At 39.1% G+C, this 18,641-nt stretch overlaps 1 protein-coding gene across 1 annotated transcript in view; it reads right to left on the bottom strand.

Annotated features, from left to right (window-relative positions):
• OTOF (otoferlin) overlaps positions 1-18,641 on the bottom strand; it is a 169,776-nt gene that overhangs the window by 23,158 nt on the left and 127,977 nt on the right. The window contains 17 exon segments of the mRNA XM_072407262.1: positions 42-179; positions 747-881; positions 1,981-2,102; positions 3,134-3,200; positions 4,710-4,835; positions 6,016-6,045; positions 7,191-7,321; positions 8,036-8,198; positions 9,388-9,549; positions 10,025-10,144; positions 10,646-10,807; positions 11,071-11,205; positions 13,513-13,637; positions 14,570-14,759; positions 16,964-17,116; positions 17,654-17,770; positions 18,001-18,091. Coding sequence (XP_072263363.1) covers positions 42-179; positions 747-881; positions 1,981-2,102; positions 3,134-3,200; positions 4,710-4,835; positions 6,016-6,045; positions 7,191-7,321; positions 8,036-8,198; positions 9,388-9,549; positions 10,025-10,144; positions 10,646-10,807; positions 11,071-11,205; positions 13,513-13,637; positions 14,570-14,759; positions 16,964-17,116; positions 17,654-17,770; positions 18,001-18,091 — 2,167 coding nt within the window.

Genomic DNA, 18,641 nt, shown 5'->3' with positions numbered 1-18,641 from the left:
GGGAATATTCCAATACAATACAATTTGGCATTTTTGCTTACCCTCACAACGTAGACTCGCACTAACACATTCATCGGATCATTACTAGGAATTCCTTGGAACATGCCAAAGTTGGGGTCATAACCGGCTTCTTTGGTGATATCATCAGGTAGTGGAACCTTGTACACACACATAGAGCCCTGTGGAGAAAATATCCCATATATGTTGCTGGATTCATGTATAAGACAAACACAGGAGGAAAGGGGGTCTTTGGTAGAAATCTATTAGATCTAATCAGAAGTCAGGAATAACATTAGTCCCATTTCCAAATCTGGCCAAGTGCGTGGCAATTTCAACCACTTTTGAACACATACAATACACAAATTTCACATGCAATCCCATGTAATTTCAAGGACCTAAAAAATCAACCACCCATCAGTTCAACTGACCACCAGAAGACAGTCAGTGGTCAAAACTGGGCAATAGCTTGACAGCACAAATACCATTTTTTGAAATGGAATTGAAACAAAAATTTTATGTAATTTTGGCAAAAACTTTTTTTGTCTAAATTCTTTTGGGACAATTTTAATATGTTTGCTTGTAGATGATTATGTCAAAAAACTAAATAAAAAAATATAGTTAAGAAAAATTTCCCAGATTTAAAAATCCATATCAAAGAGCATTATTGATACTCCGTTTTCTAGTAAAGTGACCATAAAAATGTCCATGAAATCTATTGTACCCAGTAGCACTGCACTTATACTCACTTTAAACCTCCCCACTATCCGTTCCTCCTCGCTGACTGTGTCATCATCATCCCCGATCTTCCCTCGTAGAAGGTTGAATGTGTGCAGCCAGTCTTCAAAGTTGTCAAATTCAGTTTCTAGTTCATTGTTGAAGACCTGGATTTAACCAAACGTAAGACACAAAGTCAATAAAGAAAAAAAAACCTACAGAAACCATAAAGATATACTTGAGATTCTTGTATTATGACTAATGGTAAATAATGTATTTATTGACCTACAGCAGCCTTTCTCATCTCTTAGGAACACCTAAAATAAGGTTCAGGTGTAGGGAAACCTTTACTTTATTCAGTCATTTGAAAAATGCTATTTTCATTGGTTTCTAATAGGAAGAACCACTTTGTACAGTAGCGGTCAGAATGCCATCTTAATTTAAAGTTAAATAGTTTCTTGGTTTCATGCTGTTGGCTCTACCAACTGGTGAATTTTGTATACACCATGTTATGGGAGGTCACTCCACCACAGCTCAAGTAACCCCTGGCAATTCTGAAGGAACCTTAGGGTTCTATGAAAGCCTGCTTAAGAATGGCTGACCAAGATATGTAAAGGACTTCTGCTATCTATCCTAGAACCTCTCGTTCTGTTTTTTAACATATTGGGCCTGAATAATTAAGGCTTTCCGAGACTGGAGAAGATACGCAATCATGGAAAAACCTTGGTTATCCAGCAAACCTGGAATAGATTTCCTGAAAATCATTGGTTATTAGTTGGCAAATGTTTTCAATTCTGGATCTATCCAGTTATCCTATGATAAGATGAGATCACAGAGCCTTCCTCTGGGGTTCTGGAAATGCTTCTCATGAGAACAATGCTCAAGCTACTTATCATGAGATTCAGGCTCCTCACTGTTTCCTGGATTCTAAAAGAACACACTTAGTTCATCCTTGGCTAAAGGAAGTGGATGGAAGTGGGTACAGTGGTGGTGGGGGGATGGATTTAACTTTTTCCTTCTAACATTTTTAATTGCCTATTCATACATGGGGTTTTGGGGAATTTGAACAATAAGATAAACAGACCTTGCTTTTTGCTTCTCTGAGAACAAAAACATGTGTTCAGTTTGTCCAATTTTCCTCTTACCTGACATCAATTTATTTAGTAGCTGTTTTACATAGAAATGTAATTTAGGAAGCTCTCACATTTGTAATAAAGGACACAGGCATCACATGACATGCACAGATCCCACCCATTCCCTACGAACCTTTAACTCGTCAATCTTCTGCTTGTTCTTCTTCTCTGCCAGCTCGGCTGCTTGTTGCTTCTTTTTCTTGTCTTCTTTGGGCAATTTGACTTTTTCTTTGTTCTTCACCTGACCCTTGGCGCCTTTCATGGGAGATTCATCAATTTTGATCTCTGAGCCATCACACAAGGGTTGGATGGAGTGGAGATGGAAGGAACCAACACAAGACACTCAACCACAATGTGCATGAAAGTTGACAGATAGTTTAGAGTAGGGGATAGGTCTAGGACCTCCCTCTCCAGCTATCACCTTCTAAATTCATGTATATTTCTTCCTCTGTAACCAGCACATTGAGGTCATATAGGAGGTCATCAAACCGAAATAATACATGTATTATAGAAGTCAGAATACTTACCAGCATTTATTTCTACTATAATGTATAGCATTACCATATGACCTACCACTACCATATAGTGGTCTAATAATTAAAATCTAAAAAAATTGCCGTGTGAAAATATTGAAAGCTCCTACTCTTCCTCTAATGACTGGAGGTCATGTGTATCAACAGTAATGAATTCTTTTAAGCATCAATTTAAAACATTTCTTATAATTCTCTCCTACCCTACTCTTGGGATATTGCCATTGGTTTAGTCAGTCATAAAGAATCAAGCATTCATTTTAGAGATGGCCCCATTGTTAGAAATTGCTGCTAGAGGTCACACTCCTCACTGTAATCTCTTATTTCTTAATTTCTTCCATTTTTTTTCATTGCTATGAAGATTTCAGAGAATTGTGGTACATTCTCTTACTTTAGAAGTGTGCAGAGCTTGAATTAGAGTGAGGATATCTAGAAATCATTTTCCAAGAGGATATATAAAGATTTGGTAAGAAATTTAAAACAACTTCATTGATCGTAATATTTGATAGCAATAAATCTGAAAAAATGGTCTATATATGTTTATCTTACGTTGTGCCAACTTTCATAGCTTTAAATCATGGAGATAGAGTGAAGTTATAGACAAAGCAAAAAAGTTCACTCTTAGACATTTTCTTTTAAATATATAAATGTCTACACAAAAAAAAAAGTTTCCAAATTCTTTCTGCCTGAGAGCATGTCAAGCAAGGTGGTGCATGTGGCTAAACATTAAAGAGAATGTGAATTTTCAAGAATTACCCTCTGCGATTTCCATCTCTTCCTTCTCCTCGGCTTCTGCCGCTGCAGCTTCTTGCTGCCGTAGTTGCTGAATTTAAGAGATTAAAAAGATAAATATTAAAAAAAAAAAAAGAATAAGTAGAGGATTACTAAACAGCAGAACACATGAAATTAATTTATCAAAGAAGGTTTTGACAGAAGAAACAATTTTAGAACGATAGAAAGTAATCTTGATGAGTTCCTAATGAGTTCCAAATTCAGTGTAATTTCATGTGTAAAGTTATCTGAAGGTTTGTAATAAAATGTAGATGTCTTTTAGTACTGAAGGGCTTCATCCCTTCGTCCCTACTTCATCCCTATAACTATGGAAGGTGACATGGCATTGGTGGCTAACATAAAAGTAATGGGGTAATTGATTAAAAAATCCACAGCTTTGGATTTAATGATACTTAATGTTTTTCATCTAGCGTGTGATTAAGGTCCTTTTCTGTGATTTGAGAAAATTTTGCAATATTGAAAATATATGCTGGTTGGAGAAGGGGTTTTGCAGAGGAAGTGATCTCTGGAACTGTGACATGACAATGACCCATCATGTGAGAAGTGTGTTTCTCTTCTATGGACATACCCAGACCAGGAAGTATGTTTTCCTTGGGGTACCATACTAGTCTAATATGAGACTTAAAATTATGCTCTCAATCCCCGGGGAGAAAATAAACCTAGAGCGTAACTTAGAAATGTATTCCCTTTCCTTAGTTGAACAAAAAACAGGAAAAATGTTTTGCCTGGGGTATCTTATCATATGACCAAGAGTTGTGCTCCCTATCCCTGGACAAAAAATGGATTAGATAGTTTGTCTCCCCTGGATTATTTTACTGGATCCATTATGTGATCAAGAAGTGGGTTACTTTTCTTTTAGTGAACACAGACAGGAAAGCATATTCCTCCTGGAATATTTTACTAGGCCCATCATTTGAGTAAGAATTATGTTCCATTTTTTGGGTGAATTTGGACTAGGTAATATGTTCCCCATTAAAATATATTCCTATTTTCCTACTATGTGACTGAGAAGATTGTTACCTTTACATGGGTAAACATAGACTGGTGAATATATTCCTCCTGGGATAACCATCTTAGAAGATGATGAGAGGCTGAAGGAAGTGTAGGACATGCAATATTGCGCTTTTTGCGCCAACTGGAGACTTCTGACATATGGTAACATATTAAGGTGTCATCAGAGATCCAAATTACTTGAGTATAATGTTCAGGTTTGTGCCTGATCAAAGGCCAAGGTGTAATTACTTTGCCAGTTCAGTAGAGTTACTAGCAAGAGAGGTCCTTATGTCCAACCGGTGTGCTGATGGATAAAGTGAGTATTGTACAGAGAGTTAAAGATGGGACAGTCACCTGGCATGGTAAGATGACTATCTAGAAGAAATTACCTCCCACGTTCCATGTGAATGTAGTTTCAGTTCCGCTTAGTGGCTGATACTTCCCACTTATGACCTCCTTGCAGACCCAGTGGGGAATAGTATTTTCAAAATGCTGGACCCCAGCTAACACCCTACGTTATTCTCCTCAAATATTTTCCAAGACTCACCTCTTTTAGAGTCTCAATAGAAGCAAAGTATTTGGACCACCAGTCTAGCATGCTCTCATCTGGCTCTTCTTCTTCAATCTCTTCACCTTTCTTCTTTTTCTTCTTTTTTTCTTTCTCATCCTCACTCTGAAAAATGATACAAGGAGAGTTAGTAAACATAACAAATCATAAAAGTGAAAAGAATCAGAACTCATATATTGGTTATATTAGGGAGGTAATAATTGCGTCTACTTCTCAAGATTTAGGAGGACCTCTACTTATAAAAACATTGAGGCTTATTTCGGATTTGCTGGATCATCCAGGTTTCCTCATGATATTCTATGTTCTCCATTTGTAGCAAACTTTAGTATATTAGGCCCATTGTCTGATGTTCTTGAGACACTATTTGACTTACAATAAATCACATCACCTAGAAAACATTTTGAACCAGCCCAGCAAGTGGTAGCATGCATTTTATAATGGTAACAAAGTTTAAAACAGTGGTCGCCAACCTTTTCGGACCGCATACGCGGGGAGCCGGGTTGTCATTTAAAGGGGAAGAAACTTTCACCATAGTGACATCATTATGTCAGAACCTGCCCAGAGACACAACCCGTCCAGAGACACAACCCGCCCAGAGACACAACCTGCCCACTTTCCTGAGCCTGCAATCCGTACGAGGGACATGGTCCACCGGTTCGTGACTGCTGGTTTAAAATGCAAGCAGTGAGACGGAATCAGAATTATAAATTGAAAAAAGAAAATAGTTATGCAAACTACAAGCATACCAGATTATTTTTTTGACCTTGTATATTTTTATTTTAATTGTGTGATGCAGTTAAAAAAACATAATTAATTAACCTGCAAAGAGGAATTAAAGTGATAGATACTCATGTGTTTTGCTGCTCATGCATATGAACTGCTTTTTTAGAATGCAAGCTTTGTTCCACATTTGATTTCTCTGGGAGTGTCAGATGCTTTGTTGTTTCATCTGCCGGTCCCTAAGTCATTACAGGACACAGGTTGATGGTAAAAACCACAGTGCACAAAAGAAAGAGCATGTATCTGACACACCAGGAAGTATAAAATACTCAGATCTGCAATGAAGCAGAATATGGCAGCGTAGGCAGCAGAATATTTCAGTTGCTTTCATAAATGTAATTAAAATAACATAGCAACAAAGTCAATTTAATACACATACTGCAAGCAGAGATCTCATTTCCATGCTGGTTCTATCAAGCTTTACATTCTCAATCACCCAGCGGTATAGATCATGACAGTGAGCCGGTGATTTTGTGCAATGGTATAAAAAGCAATAAAAACTTACCACATCTACTTTTACAACTGCGTCGGAATTCTGTCACACAAAGATGGACGGAAATGGAAAAAGAACAAACCATGTTTACACGCAGACAATGACAATGGCAGATGATGTACAAAGATAACACACTGTACAAAATGGACAATATATTTAAAAAAATGCTTTTCCATTGGCAAATAATGACAATCAGAGGGTAGTTTACACATGATCAGTGCAAGGCACTGCCGTTAGTTCAAGGTTTTTGGGGGGTGATTGATGAGGGGGGCATATACAAAATAGTACTGTAGGGCTTAGTGATTTCTCTCTATGTTCCTATGGGTAAGTCTCCATATAACACAGTTCAAGTGTTTCCAATTGTGGGTACTCTAAGTACGTCACATACATACAAAGGCATTTAAGACATTTATACTCTTACAACCTTGTAGTTACAATTTTGGGAAAGCCATTTTCCTTTTGGTCTTGGCCTGTCCAAAACCAGCTCATGGTTTGACCAATTTAGTGTGGGGAAACCCAAGTGACCTTCACAGAGCCCTGACCTCAACCCTACTGAACACCTTTGGGGTGAATTGTAATGCCAAATAAAAGCCAACTCTTCTAATCCAACACAGGCTGAAAGCTTGTGAAGGTTTTTCGTTGGAGAGCATAGGAATTTGTACTCTTTTTAGCCAAAAGTGCATTTGTGAGGTCAAGTTCTGAAGTTGGACTAGAACACCTGGCTCACATTTGGTGTTCCATTTCATCCCAAAAGTGTTCCGTAGAAATAAGGGGGCCACTATAACCAGGATTTTGTTTGCTAAGTAAACATCTGATCTAGAAGAGAACATGGACTTATTTTGAATAATTTTTTCAACTAGCCAAGGTTGATTGCCGCACAGGTGAACCTTCGGAGGTGACCTTACACCATTTAGATGGAAGTTTAGAAGTGTGTCTGCAAACATTAGAACGTGTAGTAAGTGTAATGGTCAGATTTGATGGTCTGGAGGCAGTTATCCTAAAGGCTCCTGATTCTTACTGTCTTCCAGATTAATTGTACACAGTGGACTTGGGGCCCTGTTGAGTTAAACACGATTCTACATAACCTAAATCAAGAGGTTTGAATAAATAAATGAACAGATAAACCAGGAAACCCAGTAACGGTGGCTCCTAATTTTTCCATGAAGGCAACAGAAATTTTTACTCACCGCCTCCAGTTTGACCATGGTCTCTATCTTCTTAATAGGCACCTCAGGCTCCATATTGACGACAATTTCACCTGTGGGGCGAGAGTAGGGCCCTCCGTTGGCCAGTGCCATATAGCCATTCATCAATTTAGCTGGATGGAGGACAGAAAAGGACAGAGCACAGCACAGACTGAAGACGAGAGATAATGTAGCAAGAAATCACAGCATGCGCAACAGTGCGAAGTTAGAGGAAATAAAGCATGCTTAGACTGGAAATGAGGCAGGAATGATAATCACCAATTACAAAAAGAAATTTGTATTTAAAGGTATTTTGTTCATTTCCCCACCCTCAACACTGAAATGTCTTTAAATTTACTCCACTTTACATAAAGTTGACCTTTTACATTTTTTCTCCACCAAGTTGGAAGAGTGACAGTCACCCACCCAAAAACCTACCTTTGGACCCGCTTCCAAGATCTTCACTGTGCAGCCCCCATATGGTGTGAGTATAGATTGCTATGGGAGTGAATGACGTATGTCAAGTGGGTGAAGGATATAAATGAGACCTGTTGGCTAGTGCTGCATAATGAAAACTGAGGATGGGAATTTAGGTAGGTAACTGCTTCTCGGGGGGTGAAGGATTAAGATTTAAAGCACCAATAAAATTGAGATTGTACTTTAAGATACAGAAATATTTTTACAAAATTTATGGAAAACATTTCTTGGTTTAAGTTTGGTTTAAGCATGAGTTCCCTATTTCAAGGATCCGACTATGCCATAATGAATTGCCATAATGTTGGTATTGGTCAGGCCACCAAAGATCATTTGACCAGAGAATAGTGAGTGAGACATTGAGTAAACCATACCAGTAGTGCTCCATTGCTGAGACTTTTTGTCGGGGGGGCGGTAGATAAATTTACGCAGTGAGCTGACAGCGTGAGATCCCACCAAGGTGTATCTGCCAAATGCACGGCAATCCACCACCCGGATATTCAAAGGAGGATGAAGCAGCTCATTTTCCGGGAGATCCTTTAAAATTAAGAAGAAAATAAACATAAATAACATAAATAGGAAGTTTAAACAGTAACCTTACAGTGCATCCAAAGCAGTGTCTCGCAACCAGGGTTCCTCCAGAGGTTTCTAGGGGGTCCTTGAGCAATGAGCAATTTGTGCCCCTCGGGTCTTTTTAACTGACACCAATGATGTATTTGGCTATCTGTAAGGATGACATTCTTCCCAATGGCTAGCAATGTAAGTGGTATACTTCCTACTAACCACCACACCAAGGTTCTGTGAGTTGTAGATATAGTAATTATAGTAGGCTTTCCCTGAAGACCTGAAAGCTTTTTTAATGCTTCCTCCATAAATGTCAAGAAACACTTCTCTAATGGGCTTTTATGTAATTGTACTGTAGATGCATTGTAAAAGGGTTGGAGCCTCTTTCATTATGTCCTAGTGACAACTGTCTAATGGGGGATCTTCCTCACTTTGGAGTGATTTTCTATCATTTTCTGTTCTGTCAACAACACTTGACTTGGGGGTTTATTTTTCCATTGGGAAACAGATGGCACAAACAGGTTTCCAGTTATATCCCTAATAAAGAAAATACCGGTATGTTTTGGTTTCATCTCAAATGTTTACTTTGTTCTTAAAGTTCTCGCAAAGTTTTTTCTTTACCTATTTGTAAATTTACCTTTATTTAAGTATAATACTGTTCACAAGAGAAAGTCAACTTCCATATATCATTATCATTATTATTTTTTAATATCATGGAAAAATTAATTGGCTAGCAAATTTTATTTTCTCCAATTAGAATTATTGTGGAGTTAAAATTATGAACAATGGCCAAACCAAAATGCGTCATGGCCTATGGGTTAGGTCTGCTAAGGAAATTTATTCATAGGCATTTAGGTGGAAGCCACTAAATGTTTGGGCAATGCAGTGTTCTCCTCACCCCCTTTGAGCTGTTGTTGAGTGGTAAATGAAAAGTTGGGTCACAATACAGGGTTTGCCACCTTCAAAAACGGTCATGGAAGAACATGTATGTCAATACAAGGAGAAAAATAAAACCCTGTTGCAAGGTTCTAGGTTGGAAATATTTCTATCCACCAAACACAGAAAGGAATCAAATAAGAGCATTGGCTTCTAATGGACCTATTATTTGACTCTGGAATTCCTCTGCCTTTATATTTTTGTATTTGTTTCCTTGTCCACGTACCACTTCAAACCATTTCACTAAAGTGCTGAAGTTCGGATTCTTCTTGTAGTTCTGGATAAGGGCAGACTGGACTCCTTTCCCTGCACACTCGATGTCCACCCTTGGTCTGTCTACCTGGGCAAGATTCACTCTCTTCAGGTCCCTCAGTCCCCAGAAAAGAATCTAGAAAGAGGAGTATGTCACAATCAGTGCATATATAGATGAAACTCTAATTTTGTTTGATGTATATAGCATGGATGTCTTTTGCAGCACAGCATAAAGAAAGGATGTATAGGGAGCATTAAATATTATTAAAAAATGCGAATGAAACAGTAACAAGTGTAAACAAGACCACAAGACCATACAATCTATTATAGATATAATAATATTGTCAGAAGATATTGTGCTGTGTATAAGTGGTAATAGTGGATAATATTTTTCTAACACAACCAATCCAATTTACTGTAATTTGACTTGAGATAGCATGCAGAACACGATTTCTGTGCACGAGATATCAGTGAGAAGTGCCGGCATGAGCAAAAAGGAAGAAGCTGTTGGGTAGGGGGTACATTTTTAGACTAAAGTATTGTTATTTCAATGACAGAAAATAAATACCACATATTACACCCTAAATAATTATACAACATGAAGTCCATACCTCAACTCTGTATTTACTGAGAACAGGCCGGATGCCCATTGGGACTGGAAGGATGGGTCCTCTTTCCATGTCTGTTGGTCCATCAATAGGGGGAAGGTCAGATTTTCCAGATGGCCCAATCTATAAGAGGAAAGCAATGAATAAGGTATGAAAACAAACCTAGAGTTGGGTATTATTGCAAACCTATAGTCTACCTAACGTGAACTATAAATCAAGCTAAAACTAAATTACTCTGTATATCAGACAACATACGCTGGCAGACTGTACCTTTACTTAAAATATGTCCATCAACAAATATCTACTAGACTTTGTCTTAGGCTGAGGAATGCCTTCCAGGGCCCCCATGTTACAGTTCTTAGGTCTGAGAGCTTGGTGTGTGACACTAAAGCAAAACAAGCACTGACTGCAAAAAGGAAAGCACCAAAAAGCATAATATTTAAGGTCCAAACTCAACTTTGTTCAGAATCCTGTATCATAAATCCATTTCAGGGGTTAAAAAGTGACCAATCAAAAGCAGAACATATAAAGTCTAGATTGAACCTGAGGCACCAATTAACAGTAAACAAAACCTCTCATGGTTTACCATTGGAGTAGAAACATTAGTCAGAAATCAGCTCATACCTGGAGAAGCTCAAAGGCTGCCAGAAGGTCCCCAGCGGTGGAGTTTCCACGGTATATCTGGTAGTATTCCAGCTGTGGTGGAAATCTTGGTGTACAGTATCCCTCGTCAGACATTTTCACCACTGGTTTTGCAAACGTCCGGCCCATGAAGTCCGCCTTTCCCTAAAATATGTTAATAATGGATTTAGACCAGGAGGACAGGTCACATAAATCAACATCCAAATAGGGAAAATCTAAGAGGCCAAGCGAGCTAGGTTTCAAAACATTAGGCATAAAACATACTGTATGGTGTATCTATATAATATAAGATCTACGGGACATTTCATCTTTTTGTTTATTTCATGTTTATGTTATATGAATACCCAAAAACATTCAGAAGAATGAAGGATTTGGGTAATATTATTTGAAATAGTCAATGACCTTACCACAGTATCCTGGTCATAGATCTCAATGACAATGATAGGAGGGTCATCACGCATCTCATGGGCCTCTCCATAAAGCTCCACATTATCAAACACCAGTAACTGGTCCCAGGTTGGACACAGAGTTTCATTCAGTACCTGAAAATTTGCATTAACAATAATTACAAAACAGTTTTTCCTCTATATAGTAAACTCTTCTTTTAAATGAATTATACACCCAAACTGATATTTTAGTTTGGTGTATAATGGAGAGTAAAAGAACATGATTACATTTGAGTAGGCTTTAGCAGTCTGAATAGAAAGTGTAATACCAAAAAAGCTTAAAAGGTAAATATTTTCCCCCTGCTAAAAAATGAATAGCTATGCCAGTGGTGTGAGCTGGAGAAAGATAATAAATATTTGGAAGAACCTTCCAGAGTGTTCTTTACATTGGACTCCTGCCCATTGGCATGTGTTGGGTTTTTTCCTTTATGGTGGGTTCTCGCCCAGTTGATACTGGACTCATGTTGTGTTGGCCTCTCCCTAGGGAAGTTCTAATTGCAATTTCTCCAGTTGGTACAGCAACACTGGAGACAGAAACCAAAACATTGAGATCCACTGCAATAACAGGGAAATACCTTTGGCTACCTATAAAGAAGAAGTGAAGTTGTTTTGGCTGACAAGGAGAATCAGACTCTTGAACTTCTGGGCTGACTTGCAATTGCCATTAAAATACAAGTAGAAAAGCAGACACCGCAAAATTAACTTTGTTGGACTTATTCTCTCTTGTGCAAAACATAACTGTGTTCTCTATATGAAATAAACTGAGATAAGCAAATCAGAGTCTCTGACTCACCTCTGTGCACTGACTCTGGGTGTTAAAGAAGACTCGGGCGAAGGGATCAGAAAGACCACTGCTATCTGCTGCAAACAGGCTGCGAGCTTGGTACATGTGTGCACGCAACTGGAACACTTGTTTCTCTGGAAGTTGCAGAGAGAAAGAGAAGGCAAAAAAAAATCACACAAGCAACGATACAGAAAGGAAGATACAGACAATAATACAGTTTTCCTATTATACTGAAAAAAGTACTTTGCTGCTCGTAGGAGAGGCTTATCTGGCCGACGATCCTGCATTGTATCACACCCTATTTATTCCATCTAGCGATGTCACTTGCAAGAAGAACTAGAAAATAACAGCATCTCCTGCTTGTCTGTAGTCGTACAGCCTGAGATTTACCTTCCCAGCATCCCCAGCAAATACTATGAGGCTGTGCACATCTGAAGGGCATTTTAGGAGCAGATTAGTCCCTGGCTTCATCCTGCCCTGCTAGGATTTGATATCGGCTCACAATCACCAGTGGCCTGTTGTAGCATCATGCTTAGACCTTTTGCTTGTGACCTGCTTTGTCTTTACCAATGGATACCTGGTAAGGAGTCTGGTGGACTGATTACCAGTGTATGACCTCTGGATCTGTATTCTAGACTTGCCTCTGCTGGAATTCTCTGTACTCCATTATCTGTGGTCTCCTGTTCCTTTGCCAGTCCTTCCCTAGACCCCATCCTTTGCACACAGAAGTCATGGCGGCAATCACGTGCTGGAAAGGCACAACTATTCTCCCAAGGCTGAGCGGGAGCTTGCTATAGGAGAAGAGTCCAACATTAGATTGGGAGACTGCTTTCTGTTGAGCACTGGAGCTGGTCCTTACAGCCTAACTATTGATTGTACTTTATAGAGTTCCAGAAAACTAATGGCGCAGAATTGCTTGACAATGAGAAACAGAGTGCAATGGTCTTCTCTATGACAATAGTAATCTATGACAATTTTACATTAATCCAGTGAATTGGATACACGAGTTTGTATCCAATTCAATACAAAATATGAATTTGAATTTACCAATTACATACTTTGTATTTATTTTGTATTATTTTGTATTGTATTTTGAGTAGGCTTTAGCAGTCTATATAGAAAGTGTAATAGCTAAGTTAAAAGCTAAATATTTCCCCCGAGCTAAACAACGAATAGCTATGCCAGTGGTGTGAGCTGGAGAAAGATAATAAATATTTGGAAGAACCTTCCAGAGTGTTCTTTACATTGGACTCCTGCCCATTGGCATGTGTTGGGTTTTTTCCTTCATGGTGGGTTCTCACCCAGTTGATACTCATGTTGTGTTGGCCTCTCCCTAGGGAAGTTCTAATTGCAATTTCTCCAGTTGGTACAGCAACACTGGAGACAGAAACCAAAACATTGAGATCCACTGCAATAACAGGGAAATACCTTTGGCTACCTATAAAGAAGAAGTGAAGTTGTTTTGGCTGACAAGGAGAATCAGACTCTTGAACTTCTGGGCTGACTTGCAATTGCCATTAAAATACAAGTAGAAAAGCAGACACCGCAAAATTAACTTTGTTGGACTTATTCTCTTTATGAAATAAACTGAGATAAGCAAATCAGAGTCTCTGACTCACCTCTGTGCACTGACTCTGGGTGTTAAAGAAGACTCGGGCGAAGGGATCAGAAAGACCACTGCTATCTGCTGCAAACAGGCTGCGAGCTTGGTACATGTGTGCACGCAACTGGAACACTTGTTTCTCTGGAAGTTGCAGAGAGAAAGAGAAGGCAAAAAAAAATCACACAAGCAACGATACAGAAAGGAAGATACAGACAATAATACAGTTTTCCTATTATACTGAAAAAAGTACTTTGCTGCTCGTAGGAGAGGCTTATCTGGCCGACGATCCTGCATTGTATCACACCCTATTTATTCCATCTAGCGATGTCACTTGCAAGAAGAACTAGAAAATAACAGCATCTCCTGCTTGTCTGTAGTCGTACAGCCTGAGATTTACCTTCCCAGCATCCCCAGCAAATACTATGAGGCTGTGCACATCTGAAGGGCATTTTAGGAGCAGATTAGTCCCTGGCTTCATCCTGCCCTGCTAGGATTTGATATCGGCTCACAATCACCAGTGGCCTGTTGTAGCATCATGCTTAGACCTTTTGCTTGTGACCTGCTTTGTCTTTACCAATGGATACCTGGTAAGGAGTCTGGTGGACTGATTACCAGTGTATGACCTCTGGATCTGTATTCTAGACTTGCCTCTGCTGGAATTCTCTGTACTCCATTATCTGTGGTCTCCTGTTCCTTTGCCAGTCCTTCCCTAGACCCCATCCTTTGCACACAGAAGTCATGGCGGCAATCACGTGCTGGAAAGGCACAACTATTCTCCCAAGGCTGAGCGGGAGCTTGCTATAGGAGAAGAGTCCAACATTAGATTGGGAGACTGTTTTCTGTTGAGCACTGGAGCTGGTCCTTACAGCCTAACTATTGATTGTACTTTATAGAGTTCCAGAAAACTAATGGCGCAGAATTGCTTGACAATGAGAAACAGAGTGCAATGGTCTTCTCTATGACAATAGTAATCTATGACAATTTTACATTAATCCAGTGAGACCTTTATTTATAGGCATTAAATAAATATACGTGAAGAAGCAGCAATCTGGAGTAGTCCTATTAGATCTTACTTGTATAGCTGAGGCTGATGGGAGGGAAGCACTGCAGGCCTGGGCCCTTAACAGCTTTAATCTCTTCAAACCCACATGGAAGACCGTGGAGAAAATCCTTCCTCTGCTTGTTCAGTCCCAGCCACATGTAGACGTCCATCTTTGCCTGTACAGTCCAACCTGCAGGACCAAACCCCCTCTTTCCAGGTAGCTGGAGGAGAAATAAAAACAAAAAAATGTGTTTGGATCCAACTGAAGCCAGTATTTCAATTGAAGGATAATAAATCAACTGTGAAGAATGGTGATGAAAGTTTGAATAGATTTTCCAGTGCAATAATTATATGACGCACAATAGCAAATCCACCACCAAGGGATTGATTAGAGTTAAAAAAGGAATGAAGGAAGAAATTAAAGACTATGGGCTGGCTAAGTTCTGATTTGAATGCCAATGAAAGTTGGGGGGGGGGTAAAATAAGTAAATCATGTAGGGGAGCCCATAAACATCTTTCAACTGAAGGAATGTTGCAGGGAAAAATGATCACAAATTTGACAGAATGATGGCTTAATAGTCCTGGCACTAGTAGAGTCCAATGTTTAAATTAGGGCTGATTTGTGTGTTCTCCTTGTTTGTGTTTTCTCCCACATTTCAAAAAAATAATGATTAGTTAATTGCCCTTTCCCCTAAAAAACACTGGACTAAGACTATGATAGGAGGATTTGATTTTCAGCTCCTCGCAAGGGCAGTTATACGCAGGACTATGGACTCTGTAAAATGCTGTGTCAACACTATATAAATACATTACAATATTAATCCGTCACCCAGCTTCTGAGAAATTCAGTACAGCAACGTAATGAGATCTGGATGACACTTGTAGCTGCTCTGATAAATGTGTTGTCACAATAAGAATTAATTTGGCCATATTGTCTATTACAGCATAGCTGTGTTCCCAACAAGGCATATGAAATGCTCCGTCAGGGCGTCCAGGCAGTAATAATCTGCTCCATTACCCGCTCTAATAGAGGTCATATATCTGGGCTCAGTGCATTCTGATATTTACGCCTACACTGTTATGTGTGTGAGAAAATATTATACATCTGCCAGATAGAGAGTTATGAATAAGGGGGAAGATTTGCAGTACATAGAGAGTACATAGTGCCAACAGCCATCTACCAGCGTCAGGGTAATTGTTAAAGGGGTAGACCACAGTGTGGGACTTTCCTGGGTAACATGCAATGCCACTTCCTTCTTTTTAAGAGGCAGTTCCTTCTGTTGGGACAGTACAGTCTTCTGAAACCTCCTTTTTTTATAGGACTCGTTAAAGCCCTCTATAAAGTAAAGACCCTTGTATGCTAAAGTCCTTCATTGCCATACAGTTTCTTGCCCCACACATTACTTGCAGTGTTCTTCTAAGCTGCAATAGTTGTCCACCCAACAGTGACACCTGATCCTGCCTTTGTGCACAATCTTTAACAACCAGTAAATCATATCCAAAATGGAGGAAAAAGGAACTTGCAAGGCATTCACTAATATATAAAGCACTTTAAAATGCCAGCCAAGGTTATTATTCTGTAATTTAAAACTACAGAATACAGCTTAAAATGAGCCAACATAGTGTATATGCTCATTATAACATAGACTCATTTTTTTAACTCAACAAATTTACCAATTCTTGAAGAGGTCCTCCATGTAAACTTTCTGTGGGTTTTTTCCAGAAATATGTGATATGGATTTTGTTGTTGATTCATTATTCTCCTCTTATTATTCTCATTCTCTTATTTATTCACTATATATGTACATAGGTCTCAGTAACACCTGAGTACGTGAATATCCGTGAAATGCGTTGTTAAAACATTTGGATGTTGTCATGAGAATGCTTTGAAAGTCCTTTTTCCTGCTTCTTCCCTTTGGGGTATGAATTACTGGTGTTAAAGATTGTTTGGATGTGGCTTCCTGTTAGGTTACTACTGGGACTATTGTTCTTATCTTGTGTACAATCTTACCAGGAAGTTCCATACCATGGCAACTTAACCACATCAGACCATGTTGTCACTTGGCAGCTGCTAATCACCAGACTGGAGTTATTAGGATAGTTCTGTTCACCATGTTTATAAGCTGGATCATCGGGGAACAAATTTTTTTTTTTTATAAATATTTATAATCAATATGCCTTTCATGATTCCCCTTAGCTGCATGCAAGGTAAGTAACATTTAGAGATCAGAACTTGCTGTGGTCCTTCACTTTGTGACTACAAGATGGGAAAAAAGAAGAAATACTTCCTGTCTCCAGTATACTAATGGTCACTCTATTGATGGTCAAAAATAGCTTTTTGTTAAAGTACTGCTATATATTATCCTTGTACATTTGTATCCTGTGACATGTCAAGCACGTCTTTCACCATCATATCTTCACATACCTTAAGAAAGACGGCCTTGACTTTTCCACAATCCTTTCCAGTCTCCTCATCCACAATGGAGTACAAGATATCCTTTGAGGGTATTCGGGCATAGGCGATGCGTTTGTTATTGCTCATCATCCAGATGAAGACGTCCGGAATGCTGTGCTGGGGCTGGAGGAAGAAACAAAGAATACATTGATTGCCAAGGTATCTAAAAGAACCTACAAGTTTAAATACTAAACTGTAGCCTGGATATGCTGTTTGTGTTAGCTTGGAACACAAAGATTGTTTGGGGTAATAAACTGTGGTTCACCTTGTCTGAAATTTTCTGGAGACCATTGCTCTTAGGTACACCAATACCCACTAGTTCCTTTTAGAATGGCTCATTTAGAAATGGGTTAGGACTTCCTTGGCATTGAATTCCAAGTTCCATTGGACTTATAGCATACAGTATTGCTAGGTGGCTACTTCTTTCCGCAGGGGACATGGCCAACACTTTCCACTATATCCAACAATAAAAAACGACATTTCTGCCTAAAAGCTTACGAAGAATTATGAAGAATAATTTATAGGTGGGGGTTGTAGGAGAAGCCTTGAAATCTGATAAACTTTATTTGAGCACAGTGAAATTCCTGCCAGGGCCAACAGGTATTTTTACTGCTTGTTATCCACCCACAATAATGTATTTTCTGAACAACGTCAGCCCACCTCATCAGCCAGGAATCGTAGTTTCTGAAGGAAGTTCTGGACTAGTTTCAGTTTATCTTTTACGGTGTTCTTCTTCACCTGAGACCTCATTGTTTTGGCCTGTGTCCCCATGTTCTCCTGCAGGGGTAGAGACACAGTAAGGATAAACACATAATGCACAGCACTGGTTCGGAAAGAATTACATTCAGTAATTAAAGGGCATTGAGATAAGATCAGTAGGCCACAGCGAACCAGTCAAGATCCTCTTCTATGGAAATGATGTCTGTAGTGTGGGCGCAAGATGTTAGTGTACTTTGTATGTTATGTTCTCCCTTATTAAATAAGAAATAAGATAAGTCAGGACTTACAAGCTCTCGCATACAGGATTTTAATCTCTCACGGTCCAGTTTGGTCCGACCATTCTGATTTTGATCCTTGTTGGCCAGCGTGACAAAGCGACTGCAAAGAAAGGTAAAGTAAACCTAAAGGCATCTTGGTAACAGTCTGAACAAGTACCAATTTCAGTGTCTATGTAATGCACAAAGCTTCTAATAAACAAAAACCTTACTTCACATTCTCTGGGTGAGCCAAATATTATTTTTGATTCACTTGAGCTCAGTGGAACCCAGTGAAAGGGCTTTAAGCATCAGAAGCAGGACCAGAAAGCAGTGGGCAGGACCAGGTTTGGCTTGTTGATAAATGACAAGATACAGGTTTGTCCATTAGCAGTGACAATCCTGATAGCCAGGACCCCTCAAATGAAAATTTGCTTTGAATGCAAGAACAGTGCAGCACCATTGCCATTTCAACACAAATGGTCAACTTCACTTGCAGGATCAAAAAGTATTTGTGGCGCTTTGCAAGAGGGCTAAGAAAAAATGCCGAGGTCCAAATGATGGAAAGAACAAGTCTTGCTGAGATACTTTCTGGGAAGATCCACATTAATTAACTAAATTAAGAAAATGAGCTCTAGAAAACCAACTAGTTAAAATTGGATTCAGATTTCTGA

Source organism: Pyxicephalus adspersus, chromosome 4 (genome assembly GCF_032062135.1).
Source record: "Pyxicephalus adspersus chromosome 4, UCB_Pads_2.0, whole genome shotgun sequence".
Classification (NCBI taxonomy): domain Eukaryota; kingdom Metazoa; phylum Chordata; class Amphibia; order Anura; family Pyxicephalidae; genus Pyxicephalus; species Pyxicephalus adspersus.
Note: the sequence above shows the minus strand (reverse complement) of the source record. Positions and strands in the feature narration are given on the sequence as shown.